The 24,102-nt window shown below is 43.1% G+C and overlaps 1 protein-coding gene across 4 annotated transcripts; it reads left to right on the top strand.

The window, feature by feature from the left end:
• Positions 1–227: 227 nt before the first annotated feature.
• Positions 228–23,906, top strand: DNMT3L (DNA methyltransferase 3 like). Of its 4 annotated transcripts, none has more exons than XM_081003773.1 (14): positions 228–476; positions 1,382–1,566; positions 2,616–2,708; positions 4,183–4,263; positions 5,216–5,260; positions 6,005–6,084; positions 6,474–6,586; positions 7,903–8,074; positions 10,488–10,572; positions 12,912–13,000; positions 14,898–14,973; positions 16,477–16,607; positions 17,172–17,257; positions 23,133–23,906. In XM_081003773.1, exons 2-14 carry the CDS (start codon positions 1,512–1,514, stop codon positions 23,275–23,277), a joined length of 1,251 nt encoding a protein of 416 aa, XP_080859899.1. In that variant the 5' UTR covers positions 228–476; positions 1,382–1,511; the 3' UTR covers positions 23,278–23,906. The 4 variants fall into 4 exon arrangements, with proteins under 4 accessions (XP_080859899.1, XP_080859901.1, XP_080859902.1 ...); XM_081003774.1 differs by lacking the exon at positions 228–476 and adding an exon at positions 706–1,109; XM_081003775.1 differs by lacking the exon at positions 17,172–17,257 and having other exon boundaries at positions 23,133–23,295.
• The last annotated feature ends 196 nt before the right edge of the window (positions 23,907–24,102 follow it).

Here is a 24,102-nt window from a genome sequence, read left to right as displayed (position 1 = left end):
CTGGTGCCTTTGGGAGGCTTGTGCTCATTCTTCTGAGTGGAGCCCCAAAGACCTGCCAGCATCATTTTGTGCGCGCAGGGCTGGAGAAACCTACGACTTCAGACACCCTTGATATTAGTAGTAGTAATAGTCACAAACGCCTTTAGCTTTATTAGGGCGTGTGCTTCCGCACTGCGACACTAGGGGGCATGCGAACGTCACCCTTCCTCTTCTATTTTTGCAGCCGTGGATTTCGCTACAGAAAAGGGGTTGCCAGATACCTGCCTTGAGTGATCCTCTGGGTTCTGGTGAAATGGAATGGACCGTCCCTTATGGACCTAATCTTATTTGTCCAGGGTTCGCGGTCCGTAATTGAAGCCGAGGAACGCGAACTGAAACAACCTATATTCAGAGGCAGGTGAAGCGCCCGAAGAAGGTGCCATCTGATCTGCATACTTCTGAACGGACGGCGAGAGAGTCGCCATCGACTTCACTGGGTACCAAGTGCATCCCAAGCGGGGCTCACGGCAGGCTGTCCGACCACTTGGGTGCAAATCGGCTGTGCCGTTCCCCTCGGGGAATCGGACAGCGCTACCGGGGGAGGTGCGAAAGAAGCTGTGCTCTGACACGTGTGAAAGGCTCAGAACAGTGTGCATCACTGGGGGGGGGGAGCGCGACCCCGTGGCCTTCCAGGGTGCTGTCGAGGGCCAGCTCTCACCAACCCCGCTCCTGAATGAGATCGTCAGTATTGAACCCAAAAGTTAGTTTGTCTCTGGAAACACGTGGTAGAAAAGAGACGGTTGTTGTGCTGAGAACATGCAGGAGTTGTTGCACTGCAGCATCCCTGACCTGGCTGGCTAGGACTGAGTCCAACAGATGTTGCTCCCTGCTTTAAATGGTGACCCTCCATTTATGTATTTATTTTGGAGGTCAACCGACAGCCCCGTCTTCAGCGTCTTCTCATCCAACATCAGTCCCACGGAGTTCTATGGGACTCAGAAGTCTATAGCTATGCATTGGATTGCCGCATTGATCCGGAGTACGAAAGGGAGCGGAGCGTTGGCGCGAGCAAATTCTCCGGAAGGCGCGCGCGGCTCCTTCTCCATGTGGCTCCTGCGTTCTGGACAGGGGTCCCAACTTGAATAAAATATGGGGGGGGGCAGGTAAGCCCCGCCCCACCTAATTGATCACATGACTTGGCACACGCACACTATTTGAATGGCAATGCCCATCATTTGGGGGGGACGTCAAATATTTTAGGCGGGGGCAAGAGACCTAGGTCCTCTGGAGCTGGCTCCTATGCCAGTTGATGGGAAATCCACGATTTCTTTTATACATATGTAACAACAATCCACGCTACTGCTCCCGTAGTAAAACGCTGTGGGGTTTTCCTCTGCACCAGATGATTCAGGGATCTCCTTGGGGAGCGCAGCTTCCCTTCGGCTCTTCCATCCAGGGTCTTCATTCTCCGTCGGCGCGACGACCCGGACACGCCCCAAACGCTCCTGGCGAGGTCGCCGTCTGCTGCAGGGATGGCCGTGGTGCTGGACAGTGACTCCGGGGAAATGGGCAGCCTCTCGGAGGCAGGTGAGTGGAAGATCTCTTGGAGTAGACCCAGATCCACTCCTTTGCAGGAGCCCATAAAGCTGATGAGAGCGATGAAACCGATGGCCTGGTCACCATAAGGAAACCACACGAACCCATGGAGTTAGATCCAGACAAAGGCTTCCTACACACCATGTGTTTACAAAACGTTTAGAGCACACACCACACCCTAATAATAATAATAATAATAATAATGAGAACTGTAGTTTGTAAAGGGTGCTGGGAACTGTAGCACTGTAAGTATACTACTGTTCCCAGGATTCTTATTGGGGAGGTGTGTGAATGTATGATGTGTACCTTAATTTGCACTTAGTTCCCACTGAAATCTGTGGGAATTGACCAGATGCCAGCCATGGGATATAAGATGGTGCACCACCACTGCACCGCCTACCAGCTGTGATGGTGCCCACTGAAACTAGGATTGGGCAGCGTGGCAGCAGGGACAAGGGATGCACCGGGTTGGAAGCAGCTGCCATACACCTGTGCCTGGCACCAACAGCTACCCAGTTGGGAAGACGCATAACCTCCTTGAGTATGAATCAGAATGAATGCTCAATAAAGAGTGCGCCTTGTATAACCTCCACATTTTAACCTACTATTTAAAACATAAAGAACTTTTTTTATATATAGCTCCAGTCCTTCAAGCACATACCTTGGGTTACATACACTTCAGGTTACATACGCTTCAGGTTACATACTCCGCTAACCCAGAAATAGTGCTTCAGGTTAAGAACTTTGCTTCAGGATAAGAACAGAAATCATGCTCCGGCGGCACGGCGGCAGTAGGAGGCCCTATTAGCTAAAGTGGTGCTTCAGGTTAAGAACAGTTTCAGGTTAAGTACAGACCTCCGGAACGAATTAAGTACTTAACCCGAGGTACCACTGTATGTCTGAAATGTTTCAAGCTGCACTGTTTCCCAGCCCATTCAACTTTGCTGGAGCAGTCATCATGAGCTGGGTAAGTCAGAAAGGTCACAGTTCCCATATTGCTCTGATGTCTCTCTCTGTCTCTCTCTCTCTCTCTCTCTCAGCGCCATCATCCAATGGAGGAAGTTTCCCTGATATCATTTCCATCAGTTCTGAGGAAGAAATGTCTCCTTCAAGAACCCTAAGGCCAAGCACAAGTAATGAAATTACAGTTCAATAAGAATTTAAAAGTTATGACCACAGAGACAGGTTACAGATCTTTAACAAAATTTGGTGCTGTGAAGAACAACTCCAGAAAGAAGATTTGCCTTGTGTCCCTCTGTTTTGGTACCTTAGTGCAGTACTTCCAGAGTCTAAACTTGGCTGTGATGACTCCTTTTCTTGTGGCATTCCTTGAACTTTATTTTTTTTAAAAAGATTCTTTTAAAATATTTTAACTTCTTGTAGATTGTTATTTTCAAATGATAGCACCATACTAGATCTTTTCAACAGTACGGAAGTGTTTCACTAGCAAAGTTGCCCCTTACCCTTGCAGCTAGTATTGCATAGACCTTATAATGTCTTTTTATGAATAATTTCCCCACCCATCTACTGCCACCACTTCTTCATTGCAAGGAAGTCTTGCCAATATTCACTGCCCTGATTTTGACAGCTAAATTCGGTAGTCAGAGATCTCCAGCAAGACATTCCCCATTTATACCCTGGGTACACTCTTATTTATTCTGATGCATACACTGTTAAGAGCAGCCATGTCCAAAGTCCGGTCCAGAAAAGTTGTTTCCCTTCATTTGCAAGGAATCGTACAAAACAAAGTGGCACTAATAAAGAAAAGTTCCAGGGTGACAACAGAAAGCAAACTAAAAGTGTTTTTTCAGTTCATCAAAACTATCCAGCAATATCAGGTTATAGGAAAACTGGTGCTATTAACAGTAATCCTTCTAGTTGGTTAATTGGTTCGGCAACTTGACATGTGATGCTAATTATTTCCCCCAAGAGTTAAATGATAACTAATCAGAGGCAGCTACAGTTGCAAATGAGAACAAAATATCTGTGAAAGGAAGAGGAGCAGGTTTGCTCAAGTGTGTTGCAGGTAGAAATACTGCTTGTAATGAAGTGAGAACAGTAGTTTACTTGCTCGAATTAACAAATAAGAAAGTTTTGAGAATTTAAATTCTAGATTAAAATTGATTACTTAATTGAGAAGAGGATTGTAACAAAAACAATGGGGCCTAATTTGAATAGTAGAGTGCCTAGTATCTGGTGGGCAGACCAAAGCACTCATCAGGAGAGCTATGAGATTCAGACGAGGGTCAGATGCCTTGTCAATCCCAGCAGGTATATAACAGGAAGACCCGGCCTGCCCAGGCAGCTAACCATTAGCCATGCTGGCTGGGGGTGGTGGAAGTTGGAGTCCAACAACATCCAGAGGGCCTCAGGGTATCAGTCTCTAAATACAGTGTTTGTGTTTATATGCAAACATACACGTGCAGGTATTTATCATCATCATCATCATCATTATGTATTAAATTTATTAGTCACTGTTTTGCTAATGCAACCCAAAGCAATTTACAATAAATGCTTTTGCTGAGACATATTGTTGCAGTTTTGCCACATTCAAAAATAGCCATCATGTACCTCATTCTGTCTCTCTGTCTCTCCCCACACATCTAGCTGTATCACTGGAGAAGTATAGTTCTGGTGTAATTTCTATAAGTTCCGTGGAGGAATCAAACACTCCCAAACCAAGAAGAGGTAATCTTGTTTTCAAGAGGCACTAAAAGCAATGCTAGCTGAAGATTTGTGTGCCCCAGTATGGATTGTATCTGCTGCGGGAATGAACCCTTTACCTACCTGTTTGTTTCCAATTTGCGGTACAAAAACAAGTGAAACCATCTAATGTTGAAGAAGGGGTTGTAGGGCGGGTTTATCTCATCTAGCTCTGTTCTTCCTTTGAATGAAACTAAAAGCCTTTTTAATTAGCAAAAGATACGTAGAAGGAGAGTTTCAAAATACTTCAGAATAATAAAGAGAAAGGGGCAATGTATATAAAGAATTGTGTAGAAAAATAAGATACATTAGCTAATTTTTATTAAGTAGAATTGTTCTCTGAGTCTCAGTGGTACCTTGCGCCCATTGATAATAACAGGACAGGAGGTAGGGAGACCAACAGTGGATGGAGCCATAGCCAATTACAGGCAGAGTTTTGTCCCATCCTTCTTCCTGCTGAGGAGTTCAAGGTGGAGCAATACTAAGAAGGAGGAAGCTGGCAGCCAGTACCACCTCCTGGACAGGCAGGGCAGAGCCAGCTGGTGGCAGACAGAGGTTGGTGGGCCAGTGCTGCACCTGCCATAATGGAACAGCCTCCACTGGTGATCCTGAAACTTATACCCATTTACATGGGAGCAATGACATTGAATTTGCTGCTTACATCTTAATAAACTGTATAGGATCACACTGTTTTAAAGCAAGTATAATTCACATCCCTCTCTGGTGCTGAGCTTATTTTTATTGTAATCTTAGAGACGACTTTCATGCCTGATACAAAAACAAAGTTTTGGCTCTTTCTGATGCTGTCTGTGCCACACGTGATGAATGTTGGCATGGAAGAGCAATCCAGTGCACATTCTAGTCAGATTAGATTGTACATTTAGCAATGCTAGCAAGCCTCGCTTCCGAAAAGTGCCCTGATTTTTTTCCTCCGTAGAAAACATTGCATATGAAGTCAACTTCAAGGAGAGGAATATTGAAGGTACTTGTTGCAATTGTTACTGCTATAACTGTCTTTACTACAGATAGCTATTAGGAGGATTTCAGTGTTTAGTCAGCCAGTGAGATTAATTGGTATAAACCCCTTTGGTTGAGTGACAAGGTACTACCCAATTAATCAGGCTTACATGATAAAAACGTAGTATGTATGGATTATTTAAATCCACATTTATTGGGATAGAAACTGTGTCTCTTTCATATACTGATTCACAAGTCATCCCAATCCCAGATTGCAGAACTAAAAAGAAATTCAGATTGCATAAACGATACTAGGCCTTTTTAGCCCTGTATCAATTGGGCGTATGGACACCTTGTATATATAAATGCTTGATTATCCTTAAAAAAAAAACCTAAACAACTGAATGAGAAAATGAGAAGAGAACAGACATGGTCCTCCTAAGAAACATATTCTTTTATAGGCGAGGAAAAGCAGCTTTCTTTGTGTGTAGGGATACCATTCTTGAAATGTTTACTTATTGTTTGTTTGTTTGTTTATGTCTTTTTTTCCAAGGTCAGCTTTTTCCCTCTTGCATTATCAGTGCAAATCAGCAATTATATTTCTAAATTTAGTGGAAAATACAATTTTAATCATTCCTTATGTGTTTTATGTATTCTTAACCATGTATTGTGTATTATTTGAGCAACGTATTTTATTTTAAGAAATACAGTAAGCTCTGGGAATTGATGCCAAAAACAGTGTAAGATGTGTATCTTTTGTGTTTGGTAGAAATCTGCATATGCTGTGGAAGCCTTGAGATTCGCACTCAGCACCCTTTGTTTCAAGGAGGAATGTGTGCTCCATGCACAGTGAGTAGCTGATTTGGGTCAGACATGCTACACTTCCTTTATCTAACAGGCTGGGCAACTTTTCTTTAAAAAATAAAGGGGAAAAGAGGAATCAAGGAATTGCTGGAAAAGCCAGTGTTAGATTGTCCACCAAATTCTAAAGCAAAAAAATTGCATCTGTCCAAAAGATGCTGGCAGTCTCCAGTTCAACTCTCACTTTAGCCACAAACTCCCTTGGTGGCCTTAATTAAGATGTTTTCCCCTGCCTCAGTTCCATCATCTGTTCTAGGGGAATAATGATGGTCGCCATCTTTAAAGGGTTGTTTTAAGAAGTACTGAGCTTGGAACAGCTGAAATGCTAAATCTCATTATTAACTAACTACAGTTTTCTGCTGCTGCTGTTTTAAAAGGAACATCTTTTGGAGAGATTTTTCCTGTGTGACAATGATGGGTACAAGACTGATTGTGCCATATGCTGCTGGAGCAAATCTCTCATAATGTGTGATGATCCAACCTGTAACAGGTAACTGACCTCCCAAACCACATTCAAGTTTATAGCAGTGCCTTTGGATATGGGATTCAAATGCTGTTGCCGTAAAACCTGGCTTCCATATTCAGATAGAATGTGCATATTTACCTCTCTAACAGACTACTCCCCTTACACTTGGTGGAGCATATCTGCAATATCTTCTGCCTCAGAAGTTCTAGCCATGCCTACTCAAAAGTATGTCCTTTTGAATTTGATCACACATACTTCCAGGGAAGTGGGGTTGGGGGCACAGCCTTACAAGCCAAAGTCTGTAGTTCAGTTGTGCCTCTCGCTTTCATAGTTGTGGAGCCCCCTGCAACACCCCCAGGCTCTGTGTCCAGTGTGATCGAACCAGTTAAAGGTAAAGGTAAAGGGACCCCTGACCATTAGGTCCAGTCGTGGCCGACTCTGGGGTTGCGGAGCTCATCTTGCTTTATTGGCCGAGGAAGCCGGTGTACAGCTTCCGGGTCATGTGGCCAGCATGACTAAGCTGCTTCTGGTGAACCAGAGCAGCGCACGGAAACGCCGTTTACCTTCCTGCCAGAGCAGTCCCTATTTATCTACTTGCACTTTGACGTGCTTTCGAACTGCTAGGTTGGCAGGAGCTGGGACTGAGCAATGGGAGCTCACCCCGTCGCGGGGATTCAAACCGCCGACCTTCTGATCGGCAAGTCCTAGGCTCTGTGGTTTAACCCACAGCACCACCCGCATCCCAGTGTGATCGAACCAGTTACACTCCCCTAAATCCACCTCTGGTGCTTGGATTGGGTCCCTGTGGTGCTGCAAAGGAATGAGGTGTTCTGTGGGGCACAACTGCTCTATTCTAGGATGTGAATCATTGTGATGCAGGGATACAGAGTAGAGATAAGAGTATCATAGAGCAACTCATTTGAGTGTCCAGTTGCCCAGTTACCTGTGCACCAACCCTCAGCTTCAAACTTCCATATCTTTTTAATTTAAGTCAGTTTTGTGTAAATCAGGTCCTTAGCCAGGGCTCACTCAGAAATTATGAATAAGTGGGAGGAAAGGAAGTGCAAGTCACCCATACTTCTGCTTTTGCATTGCTGGTATAAAATCTAACATAGATGCTCACATGTTTTTCCTTGTAGTGAAATGTGTGAGCTCTCCCCACATCAAAAAACATGCAGCACTCCTATTTAGATGCCTCTCCCCCATTTGGATAATTTTCGAAACTCCAGCAAGAACAAGTCCCTGTACGAAACAGCAGCGAATTTTTTGGATGTATGACACATATTTGAAATGTAAAAATGCCTTCAAATCATCTTTTGCTGTCTGTTTCAACAATGCAGGTGTTTTTGTGAAGAATGCATGGACAGCCTCGTGTGTTCAGGATTCTCAGACGAGATAAAAAAGAAGTCTCCCTGGATATGTTTCCTGTGTGCACCACAGCGAGCATATGGTCTACTCAAGAGGAAGAGAAGATGGCGTGCAGAACTGAAGCGCTTCTACGATCAAGAGTCTGTAAGGGAAAGTTCCGTTACCTTTTACAGATGTATACAGGAACAAGTCAAAGGGCTGCAGATCCTTGTATTAACTGGGTCACTTTTCAGCAGCAGAAGTGGGCAACCTATGGACCACCAGATGCTGTTGCACTACCAGTCTTAGGGTCACTGACCATTGCCCATGCTGGCTGGGGGTCAGGGGAAGCCATCTGAGGTGAAATGGGAAATGCTGCCTCCTGCCCCCCCCCCCCGTGCCCCACCTGCCACCACTACACCTTGGCAAAATTGGCTGAAAAAGAACTACCATATTTTTCACTCTATAAGACACACTTTCCCCCTTCTAAAAAGTAAGGGGAAATGTGTGTGCGTCTTATGGAGCGAATGCAGGTGGGAGGCTCCGCTCAGCACTCCCTTTAAAGAGCCACGTGGAGCATGTGGGGCCCCCAAGAGCCGCACACACACTCCACACACTCTTTAAAGGGAGTGCGGCTCTTGGGGGAGCCTTAGCCTTTCCTGCGCAGCCTCTCCCGGGCAGGGGGAGAATTCATGCCGCTGCCTGGGAGAGGCTGTGCGCGGCTATCCCATAAGCCAGGACAGCAAGCGGGATCGCTGAGCTGCGATCCCGCTTGCTGTCCTGGCTTCTGGAATTCAGAATATTTTTTTTCTTGTTTTCCTCCTCCAAAAACTAGGTGTGTCTTATGGTTTGGTGTGTCTTATAGAGCGAAAAATACGGTAACTTAAACTAGATGCTCCGTTTCCAGCAGGTGGCAGCAAAACTATTTCAGCTGACCTGAAACACTGCATGGTCATTTACTAAAATGACATTTTTAAAGGGGGTGGGGAGGGAGGACCCTGTTAATTGGAGGTTTATGCCAAGCAGCCCCAATCTCTGCTTTCCTTTTCACTAGTAGTGGTGCATATGGAGAGGCAGAGCCACCCTCCCAACACCAGCATCACTGCAGCTTACCTGGAGAGGCCTGGGCTGGGGTGCCAGTGAGGCTGGAGCTGTGCAGTCGAACTAGAAGGAGTACCAGATTGACTGGTGGGGTTCCTGCAAGTCCAACCACAAGTCCCACCCCACCCCCCTTGAGGCTTCAACCTGTCCAAGTAAGAAGCAGCAGGGCAGCTCAGCTCTTCTGACTTGGTATTGCCAACACGGACTGGCAGCCATCAGGAGCCCTTCCCAGACCTATCTGATGACGATGAGGTTTGAACATCAAACATTGGCCATATGATGCATGTGCTTTGGGGCCCTGACCTGTGGCCCTTCTCATAAGCCTTTAACACCATCCTAGAGAAAAGAAAGTCAAAGGAAGGAAGAAGAATCAGGAAAGCCACTGCCAGTGTGAGTAGCCAGTAGTGAATTGAACAGAGAGGCCGTTTGGCCTGCTGTAAGGCAGCTTTCTAAGGAAGTGTGTGGCAGAGGTTGGGGGGAGAGTCCTTGCTTAAGAAGAGAACATTTATCCTTTGCCTGAAGGGCAAAGCAGTTGATACATGTTGTCCACTCATCAGCAATGTGGTCTCTTCCCAATGATAAATTTCTAATACCCTCCAAAGAGCTTCTCCCAAGGGATCTAGCAATGGGTAGTGGTGCCACATTTGCCTTTAGTTAGACACATTCTTGGAGAATATGGCTAAGTTCTTTCTCCACCGTATGCCTCCGAAGGCCAGTTGCTGGGAACTGCAAGTTGGGAGAGTGCGTTCTACTCAGGTCTTGCTCAGGCTTCCCATAGGCACCTGCTTGGTCTCTCTGAGAATAGGAAGCTGGACTAGACGGGTCTTTGGCCTGATCCAAAAGGGCTCTTCTCATATTCTTCTCTATCACCAAGGAAGGCACGGTGGGCATTTGCCATTAGGATGGATCCATGAATCTCAAGGCCATATATGTTAGGAGAACCTCAATAGCTTATTATTTTGCATGGATTTAACTGCTACTGGCCCCAAATGCAGGTACTGAGTAGTCAACATTATTTAAGCTGTGGAAATCTTATGGTGATTGTTTCTGCATTGCATTGTTAATGTTGTTTTGCATTTCTTAGCCCTGGTGCTGCAGCTACCTGTGACTTAAATAGCACCTGCATCCCTGTTGCAACTTGATATCGATGTAGTAGAACCCTTGTATTTGTGAATGTGCTAACAACAGCGCATCATTCCATTATCGAAAGGCTCCGATATGATCAGAGTAGCATTTATATATTTCCCAGGAAGGTGGGATATAAATAATTTAATACAGTTTAAATAAAATTAATAAATGCATTGATCTATAGAGTGCTGTCAGAGCCTGTTGATAACCAGTTAATAAAAAGTATTCATGTTAATACATGTAATAACTAAAATCACATACTACTTGTTCGACAAGTTTTGACAACAACAACAACAACAACAACAAAAGCACCTCATGCAAACATGTATCTTTTTATCAATTGTGTTAGAACCATCTGTGGATATATCAGCCTTTGCAGACATGGGATAAAAAACCAGTCCGTGTGCTCTCCCTTTTTGACAATATTACACAAGGTACGTAACTGAGAAATTAGGTTTGCAACATGTTTACCCTTCCCCTTTATCAGAGGTGGGAAACCTTTCTAGCCCAGAGGGCCAGATTATTATCTCCCCGAATTTCACAGGTAGGTGAAACTTCCTACCTGTCAGTCATCTGATGTCACAGTGACCAGTTTTCCCCCCACACAAGGGACTGCAGAAGTCCCATTCAAAACACTGCTAGCAGCACCTTGTTGGATCTCCAGAAGCTAAATTTAAGGAGCTGGTTAAACGAAACTTCTGAAGATTTAACAAAGCATAGGTCAAGGCAGAGCTTTGTCAGGGGCTGGTGAATATTTATTCAGAAGCATCTCTCAAAATGCTGTTTTGCCCAACCCTTTTAATGGGGCTACTGAAGATCATCAGCTGATTGAGCAAGGGTTCTTTGAAAGGGGCTTCTGATATCTGTGGCTTGGCATAGTTGTTAGGATGATTGGGAGCTTATCTAAAGAGGGGGTGCTAAAAAAAAGTCATTGCTTTCTGAATGTTGCTTTTTAAAGTGGTCTTTGCTTATATTAAAAATATAACATGGCAATTTCTGTCCAAAAACAGCCTCAATCCAACTATACTTGGATAGCTTAAAAGTCTCTCCGTTTCAGTGGGAGATAATGAAACATGTGCTTTAGCTCCTCCATTGAAACCAGTCCCATTTATTATAGAAGACTGTGAAAAACTTTTTAACATGTTTACCAACCTTCACTTATAAGTAAGGTTTACAAAACAAAAACCATGAAATTAAAGCACTGCTTACAAATTGAAGAAAAATGGGTGCCCCTTGCCAAGTGGAAGAGAAACAGCCAGTTTGGGTGATCTTTATCTTAATCCTTCCTGACTAGCTCCTTGGGTGCATTCCATACTAAGCAATTAATCAAGAATTGTCATCCTTCACTTACTGGCTGCTGCTGCGAAATCACTGCATTCCACTGTTTCCTGTCTTCCCACACCCACTCTTTTTGAGACCTAATTTGTGGCTGTTCGTTTTCCACTGAAAAGGCAATTACATCACAAACCTTCTGGTATGGACTGGCAAAGCACTATTGAGAAACCTAATGGGGTTTAATCGTAATGTGGATTAAAAAGTTGTACCTGGTTTGAAAACCATCAGAAATCCCGCAACTTCCCTTGCCCCACTACTTTTCAATAATGGTTTGCCAGTTCACATTTATTCCATTTCTTTTAGCTTATTTTTATATTTGGAGCCAAAATAGAGATTCCTGCAATGTTGTCCTAGGAAGGGGAACAAATTGAGGAAGGGTGTCAGAGCCTCAGTGGTGGTAGAGCACGTGATGTACCTGCAGAAGATGCCAGGTTCAATCCCTGGGAAAGGCTCCTGTCTGAAACCTTGGAGAGCTACTGTTACTCAGAGTTAATATTGCGTTAGATGGCCTAGTGGGTCTACTTTGGTATAGGGCAGCTCCTTATGTTTCTAGCCACTATTGATTGCACAATTCACACAATTAGCTGAGTAGCGAGCAAGTGCAACTGAGTTGAGTGAGGTTCTATTTTGAGTAGACACCTGTCAGTCTGCACTATGTTGTTGTTTTTAGTCTCCCATCTTTTCTGTGCAAAATAAAATATAATGCACCGAAGAAAGAAATGGTGGGATAGTGAGAGCACATTTGCAAGTGATCTCCCCCATTCCTATAAATTCTTGGGAATGTTGTGGCACTAAAGAAACATGCACATTTTAAAAAGAGTAGTGGGAACTGCAGTAATTTTAACCCCTTCCCAGAACAAGCCTGCTAGCAATCTGCTCTCTCTTAAAAATAGGAGAGGAATTTCTTTAATTCAGAACATCTCCCACTCTTCTCTAAATCCAGGGAAATGGCAGAGGGAATCTCCATAGTCTAGTCTAGGAGACATTGGGAAGAGAAGAGTGTGAAGAGAAGAGAAGGCAGCCACAGCAGGAAAGATACAGAGAAGAAGGAAAGATGAGAAGGAAGCTCAAGTCAGCACCCAGGAAAACCTATTCTCCCCGCCCCCACCCAAGGAGATTGAATGAAAAGCCTACATTAGGAGTGAGAAGCCTGTAGCTCTCCAGATGTTGGGGCATAGCCAATGATCAAAGGTGATGGGAATTCTAGCCCAGCAAAAGGCATGCCAGGGTCTACATTTAGGTTCCAAAGTCCAACATTGAGGGGCCACTGCAAAAGTGCCACTGCCATTTTGAATAACTTCCATCCAGCACACAGTAAAGCACTTATGAAGCATTGTCTGCAAAACTCCTGTGTCTCCTTTAGGGCACCTCATCAGTAAAACACAAATGTGTCGCGTTAATATTGGTATTCATTTAGGTCCTCATTTCTATTCTCCAGAGCTGAAAAGTTTGGGGTTTCTGGGGGAAAGCAAGGGCAATGGGACACTGAAGTATTTGGATGATGTCACTGACGTGACACGAATACATGTAAGTAAATGTCACTGAACTTTGTACTACTCAGATTTCTAATTTTGTTAGATGGGTATATTCTTTCTGCTCCTAATATATTAACTGTATCTTACTGGGATAAAATCAGATTCGCTTCCAGTCAAAGAATTACAAATTCTTTCATTGTTTATTATGTTGAAGTCAAGGAAAGGACAGTCTTGCCCCTTTAACACTGGACAATCTGAAAACTAGTCATAACTGTTTGATGCTGGTAATAACTGAAGAAAGAATAAGACAGGGCCAGCACAGGGAGGCAGTTACCCCAGGCAGCAGATCCAGGTCCATTGAGTTTGCTATTCACTACTGCACCCCTTTGCCATGGCCATAGACCCCTCCATGTCTTCAGCCACACCCACAACCCTGTGGTTTTGTCCTCCCGTCCACACCACACACCGCACATGCTGCCACGCCACTGCACTGCTGCTGCCTGCTCCTCTCTGGCCTCCTTTTTTGTGATAACAACATGTTATTACATAAAAATGAAGTTGAAATTGGTAGTAAAAAAGATGAAAATAAGCAAAAATCTGGAAAACTCTCTAATACAATAACTAGGATGCACAAATCTATAAACAGAACATATGCCACAGTAATATTTCCGCAATGGATAAAGAACTATGCAATAATCTGGATACAAAGAAACCCTCTTTACAGTGCATGAGTTATACTTATGTTTATTTAGAGCAGCGCTTTAGATAGCTAAAATACCAGTATATTATGTTCATCGTTCAGATTTTCTGGATAACTGCAATGCCAAACACGCTTCAGCTTGTTAGGCTTCTTCAGTGCAGTGGCGTAGCGTGGGTTGTCAGCACCCGGGGCAAGGCAAGTAATTTGCGCCCCCTAACCCGGTAGGGGCAGAGAGCTGCAAGTGCGAGCGCCCCCCCCCAGATGTTGCGCCCGGTGCGGCCGGCCCCCCCTGCACCCCCCACGCTACGCCACTGCTTCAGTGGTCTATTTTTTTAAAAAATATATACAGCATCCTTGATGCATGAATTAAGCTTATCCCACATTGTGTAGGTTAAATAAAATTAAACAGTCTGAGGAGCTGCCAAAGGGTTAAGCATCAAATAGCACTGTAAGGAATTTCTTCAAGAATAAATTTATTTAAGTTTATTACCATCAACTTCTTTGTTCAAACACTGCTGTTTAATCAGTGTGTAAAACTGGTTCTTTTGTTTGTTTTGGATAAAAAACAGCCTACCAGAAATTCTGGAGAAGGAACAAGAAGCCATGGGTTTTGATTACATTGCGATGGTTAACCTGTGGCCCTCCATATGTTGTTATATTTCTGCTGTCACCATCCCTGACAATTGAGTATGCAGTTGGGGCTGATGGGAGTTGGACAGCAACATCTGGAGGGCTGTAGATTCTCAACATCTGTTATAGATGGATGGAAAACTGTCTAATTTTTATTTATTTTTTCTACTTAACATTCTGTGGGTATTCTGCATGATAGGATCATTTATCTTTTGAACTGCCCCGAGAGCTTTTATTGAAGGGCAGTATATAAACATAAATAGGTTCAGAAATTAAATTTAGTATTTCTAATACTTAGTGGAGCACGTCATAGTCACCCTGCGTAACACCACTGGCAATTTAATAGTTTTGTCATTTGTCAGAAGACGCCAAGCTTGGACTAATCCGAATAGTTAGTAGCAATGTGGTTAAAGGTAAACTAGTTGGTAAGGTTAGGTTGGTTCTGTGGCTAGGAAGTGGTAGTAATCCAGATCCATAACAGGCCCATCAGAATGTCTATAAAGCAAACTGGTGCGTTTCTGAAAGGAGGAGGAGGAGAACAAGAACCCATGTGAAATTAACAGATGAAAGATGGGATCCTGCATCCAAACTACTGTAATTGTTTTGTTTTGTTTATTAGATAGAAGAATGGGGTCCATTTGATTTTATATTTGGGTCTACGCCACCCATTGGAAACTCTTATCAACAGCCCTCTGGTAAGAAAAGCAAACATGCATGAAACTGTAGCTCTTATTGTGTCTCTCTGATTCTGGTCAGTTCCAAGAGACGGACCATTTCTCTCTCCACTCTTCTCCAAAACAGGTTAAATACTGCAGCTCCAACATACAGTATTTACTTGGGAATAAGTTTCATCTTGCTTCCTTATAAATATTTGTAGCTAAGCTGCACAATCTTAAGCATGATTCCTCCAAAGTAGGCCACACTGTGATAATGGGACTCAGTCCCTGGTGATTGTGCACAGGATAGCGGTTGGGCAGCATGAGCCTAGGGTTCTGCAGTGTCAGCTAACAACATCCCAATGCGCTTCCAGTAACTCATGGAAAGCAAAATGATGCAATATATATTGTAGGAGCACTGATACAGGAAACGGGAGACACCAAGAGCCACGGCTAGAGCATGCTGTGACAGTGCTGCATCATACATCAGTCACGATCGCGGTCGCTGACTACATTCCATATTAACAGCATATCAGATAGGCATGGAAAGTACCTGCCATTTTGCGTGTGATGTAACCTCATCCTCTACTACCATCTTGCTCTTATCCACAGAGCACCACAAGGAAAAGCTGACAGTGCCTTCTCCCTGGCCTTCCCCTCCAACTGCAATCTTGCCTCATGATTTTGTTCCACAGCTAGAGGCTATATAGCCACTAACCGCAGAACTTCCTATAGACAGATACTCAGATTCCCTAGCAGCCCAAATACAGACAGGCACAGGTTATACAACAAAACTCTTTTGCTGGGGTTTCCTCAAGCCAGTGGTTCAGAGGAAGTCTGTACTGACCTGCAGTAAGCGTAGGTTTCCCACTGATCTCTGCCCTATTGGTATATACTGGTATATCAAAAAGGAGGTGTGAGGGCTCAGACAGGGTCCTAGAGTCTTCCTGTCTGCTTCCCAAAGCTGGGCAAGCACTTACCAAGCTTTGGGAAGGAGATAGGAGGGCTTTAGGGCCCTGCCAAAGCCTCTTGCCTCCTTCTGAAAGCCGGCTTAAGCTGGTCTTGTGAAAACTAGACGGAGGGTGTCAAATCTTGGTCTGGTACCATATTACCTAGATAAGCCCCTGGCTGGAGACCTTCTTTATACCTAAAGTGTATAACTAAAGTGTCCATTCCCTCTCAGCGGATGGATGGAGGGTGGATGCCTAAGAGAAAGGAAAGCACACCCCTCAGGCCTTTATATCCTGCTACCTACCCCACCTTGCAATCTATCTCTAAACATGAGACCTGTGCAGCCTCAGACTCCTGCTGTTATATTTGCATGTCTTTATAACATCTAATCTCTTCAGGAGTGGCCAGTTTGGCACCCATAAGCACCCATTTGCCTCCAGAGGCTTTGCCTGGTGCCCAGAGGTGGCTCTCTTCCCCCTTTCAGTCATTCTTTTCTTTAAAAAGGAAGCGGGTGGGCTGGAGCACCTTAGAAAGGCATTTTCAGAGACCATCTTTTTATAGCCTGTTTTCTCTTCTCCCTTCCCTTTAAAGCCTGGTATTTTTACCAATATTTTCGTGTTCTTCAGTATGTGATACCCCCGGAAAGGATGTTTTTCTGGATGTTTGTGGATAACCTTGTGCTGGAGGAAGAAGACCGAGATACAGCTTCTCGATTCTTTCAGGTGAGTAGCAAAACAAAATGCCTTCAAGAGGTGAATGAAGAGATAGTTTGCTTCACCACTCACTTGCAGACATTACAGTCATACCTCAGGTTGAATACGCTTCGAGTTGAGCGCGTCCGAGTTGCGCTCCGTGGCAACCTGAAAGTAACGGAGTGCGTTACTTCCGGGTTTCGCTGCTTGCGCATGCGCAGATGCTCAAAATGACGTCACACGCATGCACAGAAGCGGTGAAAAGCGACGCGTGCATGCACAGACGTGCCATCGCTAGTTAGGTTTACCTCTAGATGCGAACAGGGCTCCGGAACGGATCCTGTTAGTATCTAGATGTACCACTGTAATTTAATACAGATTTTCAGTGGCTCAATTCACAGTTTGAAACAACAGTTTTATTTTATTTATGTAATTATTTGTTGCATTTCTATATCTCTTGGAGCATCTTACTTCAGTATTGTTCAATCTGTATTGGCTCCCAGATTTTGAATTCTGTATTATATTCTATTCGCATCAAATGAGAGATTTAGTTCTAGCTCTTGAGACATATGTATGGTTTTGGTCCTTTTAAAGATGGAAGCTGTGCTCAGATATAAGCAGCATGATGACACCATCCAGAATGCAGTACACATATGGAGTAATATCCCATCTGTTAACAGGTAACTGCTTTCTCAGATATCCCAGAAGTTTCTGTGTGTGTGCTTGTGTTAAAGCCAAACCAGCTGCAGAGCATTTAAGATTTTGTTTTCTGCATCTGAAAATCCTTAGGCTTTTCAATGTTCCTATGGCTTCCAACTCACTTTTACAATAGAATCAGAGGACTACAAAATTGGAAGAGGCCCTGAGGGTCATCTAGTCCAAACACTGAAGTACAGGAATCACAACTAAAGCATCTATGACAGATGGCCATCCAAATTCTGCTTGAAAACCTCCAGTGAAAGACATTCTACTGCCTTCTGAGGGAATCCATTCCACTGCCAAAACCTCTAACCATCAAGAGTTATTCCTAATGTTTAATTGAAATCTCCTTTTTTCTAACTTGAATCCATTGGTTTGGGTCCTACCCACTGGAGCAGCAGGTATCAAATTTAATCCATCTTCCATGTGACACCTCTTTAGATAACTTGTTAATATCATCAAGGGACGTGGGTGGCGCTGTGGGTTAAACCACAGAGCCTAGGACTTGCCGATCAGAAGGTCAGCGGTTCGAATCCCCACGATGGGGTGAGCTCCCGTTGTTCGGTCCCAGCTCCTGCCAACCTAGCAATTCGAAAGCACGTCAAAGTGCAAGTAGATAAATAGGTACCGCTCCGGCGGGAAGGTAAACGGCATTTCCGTGCGCTGCTCTGGTTTGCCAGAAGCGGCTTAGTCATGCTGGCCACATGACCCGGAAGCTGTACGCTGGCTCCCTCAGCCAATAAAGCGAGATGAGCGCTGCAAGCCTAGAGTCAGCCACGACTGGACTTAATGGTCAGGGGTCCCTTTACCTTTACTAATATCATCAAGTTGTTATTGTTGATACAGTAATCAGAAACGCAATATTCAAAAGCTGTAAATAAGCTTGGATGAAAGGAGACTGCAATGTGAAACCACTGAATTAAAATACATCAGGATTTCACTTGTGGATTGAACCCAAACCCAAATGAAGACAATTAATTTTTAGCACATTATATGTGTTAATTGGCTTACATAATTACATTTGCCACTTTTCTGCATTTCCCTCTGACCTCACTTTTTACAGCTTCTTCCCTCACACCAACCAAAAAACAACAACAACCCCATGTGATACTCAGGATAACACTTTATGCATCTGATGAACCGGTGGACTGTAGTTCACAAAAAGTTATGGCATAAAAAGTTGCTAGCCTTTTAAGATGCCACAAGACTCAAAAGACTAATGCTGCTCCTCTGGAAATCGTTGTTCACCGTCCTGTCTCAGTTTGTGTGGGTCTCAAGGCCTGTTGAAACTAGAAGGCAGCGAAAAAAGAGGAAGAAACTCAAGTTGCTTGAAGGAAAATACATTTGAGGCCTGACGTCTTTTGGAACAATACTTCCTTTGCGTCACTATAAATATATAAATAATACAAGCATTTATCTAGTAAAACCAAATAAAAATAGAACACCTAAAACAAGGCAAGTCTTACATCTTCCTCATTACAGTATTGGTTTTCTAATTGTTCTCCATACTTAAGAGGTTATCTCATTTTTACTCCAAATCTGTACTGGTAGAATGGCTTAGGATGACACAGAAATGTTCATCTGCTTGGTGCTATTTTTTCACTTCTCTCAGTTTAATATAGTTACACGCTCCCAAGCTAAGAGGAGTTGTCTCTCTTTTGGAGACTTCTTTCTTTTAACGCCCTCTTTCTTTTGGAGACTTCACAGACAGATGTACAACAGAACACAAACGGAGGCAAACATGCACTCTGACAACACAGCAGCAGATCTGATACCCCCTATCAGATTGGGAATGTGCTCCCAAACCCAACTGGGGCTTCATGCTGGTTTCCTGCCAAAAATGCCTCCCTCCCTCCGCTGCTATTTTCTCCCAAAGGGACTGTATGCAGTAAATAACACCTTCGGTGGCAAAGGACTGGTGGGGCATCATTATTTGCAAGAAGCTGGTGCAGGGCTGCTCTCTACTTTGGATCTAGGCCCCAGAGCTACCTTTACTTCGACAATAAAAGGTGCTAGTTTAAGGAAGCTTTTTTAAAACAAAACAAAACAACAACCAATATTATCATATTGCGTAACTTGGGCCATGTGATATAAAAAAGTGACATTTTTATTCCTTACAGGCCAGAAAGAGACCCAAATTGTACAGTGGGATGAACTAAATAAAATGCAATGGAGAAAAGGGGTAATACTGGAATGGGGGAAAGGATGGGAAGTAATAATGGCACAAATTGAGTAAGGTGCTATTGAATAATGGGGTACAAATTAATAAAATAGGTGGTTTTTTTGTTTTTGCCTTCCCCTTTGGTCCTTTCTCCTTTGCCTCTGGCCCTACCTCTTTGGCCCTCAGAATATTGGCCAGGTTACTATTTATGCCAGGTAAAGATTTGGCTGCTAAATTTCTCTATGCTGGGCTAATATTAAAGGTATCACAGTGACAGTAGCATTGGGTCCAGAGAGCTCATCAATTTGAAGTGCACAGCTCTCTTTCGAAGGAACCACATAGTGACATACATTTCAGGGGTATTGCAGAGATGAATCAGTTTGTGTTAATGACACTTCTAGAACATTTGAGCTACAAAAATGCTAACAAAGCATGAATAAGATTATTAAGCTGTTTGCAGGCTGTGGTCAATGCTGGCATCTGAGAACAGGCTCTTGTGAAAGGAATCATTCACTGTTCCTCATTTCACAAGCTACTTATCTCTGCAATATTCTCCCCCATGGCTAGTTCAACAAGTCCATGGTTCATACATGCATGTACATCACTTGATATCTGAATACTCTTGATGAACTGATTCCATGGAAAAGTTGTGTTTTTAGATAGTGTGAAATATGCAGTGGCGTAGTGTGGGTTGTCAGCACCCGGGGCAAGGCAAGTAATTTGCGCCCCCTAACCCATGGATTTTAGCAGGGGGCAGAGAGCTGCGAGTGCGAGCACGCCCCCCCAGATGTTGCCCCCGGTGCGGCCGCCCCCCCTGCACCCCCCACACTACGCCACTGGAAATATGCCATTTCACAGCTAACTTGTTTATACATGCAGCTGTCAAGTGGTGTGTATTCATGCATGAACTAGACCTAAACTAAATCATGTCAAATCAAATGAACTGCATACTCTTTTATCTAGGTATCTAGGGATGGAAAGTTGTGCCAGTTTCGGTTCTCTCAATTTCCATGTTTCCCCCCACCTTAAATTCAGTTCTCTACTTTTCTGCAGCTTACTCATTTTTAAAATCCTCATGAAAATTCTTCCACATTTTAGTGTAAATTTCTCCAAATAAGCACGTTTGTAGTGCAGTTTTGGCTCATATACGTATTTTTGCAAGCAGTTTCTTCAAATATAGGGCATTTTACATGTTATTTTCACTAATATAATCATTTTTATACACACTTTTACCAATGCATTTTTGTAACCATTGGTTAAAGAACTGCATCACAAAATCTGAATATGTGCAAATGACAAAGGATGACTCTTTTTTGGTTCTCAACATTGTTTCAGAAAGTTCAACATTTGTTAGCTTCACCTTTAAATGTGAACTAAATCAAATTCTTCCCCCATCCCTAATTTGAAACTGAAGAATCATGTATTAGCTTTGGCTTCTGGCATGTGGGTTTAATTAGCTACTCATACAACTATTCTGGGGACGCAGGTGGCGCTGTGGTCTAAACCACTGAGCCTAGGGCTTGCCAATCAGAAGGTTGGCGGTTTGAATCCCAGTGACAGGGAGAGCTCTCGTTGCTCGGTCCCTGCTCCTGCCAACCTAGCAGTTTGAAAGCACGTCAAAGTGCAAGTAGATAAATAGGTACCGCTCCAGCGGGAAGCTAAATGGCGTTTCCGTGCGCTGCTCTGGCTTTGCCAGAAGTGGCTTATTCATGCTGGCCACATGACCCGGAAGCTGTACGCCGGCTCCCTTGGCCAATAAAGCGAAATGAGTGCCACAACCCCAGAGTCGGTCACGACTGGACCTAACGGTCAGGCGTACCTTTACCTTTACAACTATTCTATTCTGGTGAACATTATAATATATGAGAGAAGAATTAATACAATCCTGTAGATTAACTTCAGTGAGACCTGAAGATATTATCTGATGCAGCTGAAGGGATCCCCAAATGGGGATGGGTTTTTTCTAATTTAATCCCAGAAGTATGATCCCTGGTCTGCTGCAGCAAAAATAACAGAGTCGTAGGACACGTTAAAAGCAAAGAAACACATTGTGTTATGTTACATTCTGTGTTATTTATGTACTGCTTTGGAGCCCAAAGTGGTGAGCAGACCATCACGGCAAAAGAAAAATGCAACATTAAATAAATCAAAACAATAACAAAATCTACATTCATGAGCTGCATTCCTGTTCTTACCACAGATGGAGCTACCTACAATGCCACCTTTCATATAAAAGCTGGGTAAACTCACACTCAACATACCCTACCCACTCCAGTCTCTCACGTAGGAGCAAGCCCACCCACAAACAATTGCCTGATGGAAGTGGCCTTGCCCTCATCACAACCCATAGGAGAAAACCAAATGAGAACTTTCCCTTTTGATCTCCTGCCTTTAGGAGCCACCCTACTGAGTGACCCACTGCCCCCTAACAGCCTCCAAATAAATATGGTTCTCCCTGGAAACAGCTACAGCTCTGACTCTTGTTCTTCAAGGGTGGAGTAGCTGGCAAAAAAACAACAACCATCTGGCTCCTCAATAGATTGCTGTTCTCCAGGTGCAGCAATAAGTAACCAAACCAACCCCTGTGTTGCAAAGAGAACATCAGCAATGTCTAGGCAACACGATGACTATGTACATACGCAATAGACAATCTTTATAGAATTCCTTCAAACCATAACAAGCACAAAATGAAATCTTCCGGATATTGACTACTGTTTTGTAAAATTCTTTGTCAGTGTGGTGGGAGGATATAGAATTGCTTTTACATTATTACATGAGCACTGTTCCACAGCATTTGATATTTTAATTTACATACATTCATTCGATATAAGATGGGTTTATGAAGCAATTCTATATCCTCCCACCATGCTGACAAAGAATTCTACGAAACAGTAGTCAATATCCAGAATCACTGTTCAGTGTTGGACATCATATTTGCTGAATATACAAAGCTTTACAGCTTGTCTTTCATCGTACAAAGTCTGGTACCTCAATTCATTTAAAGATTTTTAGATACTTTGAGACTAAAGATTTCATCTTGCACTTGTTATGGTTTGAAGGATTTCTATAAAGATGGTCTATTGCGTATGTACATGGTCATCGTGCTGCCTAGACATTGCTGATGTTCTGCAGGTGCAGCAGAAAAGAGCCAAGGAAGCTAAAGTTGATATCCACATCCCAGAGAGCAATAGTCCTGTTGTTGCTATTGTATTGTCTGAATGCATGGCAGTCCCCAAATAAAAGCAGACACAGTCACAGATTAGTCTCTGACTCACAAATCAGACTTTAATCTGTGAGAACGTTTCCCATAACTTTGAAAACCAAAGTTGTGCAAGAGGAAAGCAGCTCATGCAATTGAACTTTCGTGTCCCTTCCTTCCCCCTAAACCTCTCCTCAACAGCAGAGGCTCTGGTGCAGCTGCGGCTGTATTTGAGAAGTCACCTAAAATTAGATGGAGCATTGTCAGGAAACAATGTGGCAACCCTAATCAGTGCACAGCTAATAAGGGCACAATGAGATGTTAGACCCTTTTATATAGGGAAAGGGACCAGGGTGTGGAAGCAGCATAATTTCCTGTATGGCCTGAAATGTAAATATAATGACAAGTTGTTTATTTCCTGTTAAGGGAAAGAAAGAAGTCACGTCTTTTAACATTTTTACATGAATATTGTGGGGTGTTGTTTTTTATTCTCCAGCAAATATTCTGCATCTGCCTTGTACGTGGATTTGTCTCTGTTGGCAAAGAACATCCTTGAAACCAGAATCTTCTCTCAGCGTCCAGCCACTCTGATTAAGGACTTTTTTGTGCCCTTGAAGGAATATTTTAGGACATTTCCATAAGACATTCTTTGTACTGTAGGTCAGCCTATAAGCAGGGTTGCCATAATCAGCTGTCCCTTTAATACTGTTTTGATATTAACAAGAAAGATTTTTATCTCAATGCAGAGAAATTTCATCTACTGATTTATTCATACCAAGCTGTTTTCGATGCAGAGGAGCCAGCCAAGCTGTTTTTCTTCTAATCAGTTGGCCATCATCCTGAAAAAATATTTTTGGATTGTTGATACAATTCCTATTCCAACTGCCTTCTGCAGGATTCTTTATTTTATTTTACCTGGGTTTGCATCATACATGTACACAAGCTCTAATTGTTATGCTATTTATTCATAATTTAAAAACTTTATAAACTGCCTTTCTGCCCTAACAAGGGCTCACAAGGCAGGATACAAAAACAAAAACAAAAACCAAATGTAATACAATAATATAGTGTACATATTTAAATAATATTTAAATGCTAGAAATTCATGAATGGTGAGGAATTATCACAATTAATGGCTGCAAAATGTTCCATCAGGAGAATGAAAAAATAAAATTTGCAGTGTTAAGAGAATCTTAAAAATTACTTGCTTTTGAGTATATTGTACTTGCTTATGCTTTCCGAAGGGTACTTTTAAAACAAATAAATGTTATTTTGTCATAAGAGAAATGCAAGGTTAAATTTGATTTGTTCGCCCCCATTTAAGGAAACAATTTATAAAGTTCTTTATCTGAAATTCATATCACATGACAGTCTTGATCTTTTTTATGTCTGAACCCCAATGAACCCCTAGTGGCTTAAAATGCAGCAAAGCTAATAGGTTTTAAAAATAAAATTGGTCGGCTTAC

This window comes from Podarcis pityusensis, assembly GCF_964106645.2.
Source record: "Podarcis pityusensis genome assembly, chromosome: 4".
Classification (NCBI taxonomy): Eukaryota; Metazoa; Chordata; class Lepidosauria; order Squamata; family Lacertidae; genus Podarcis; species Podarcis pityusensis.
This window is presented reverse-complemented; position numbering and strand designations above follow the sequence as displayed.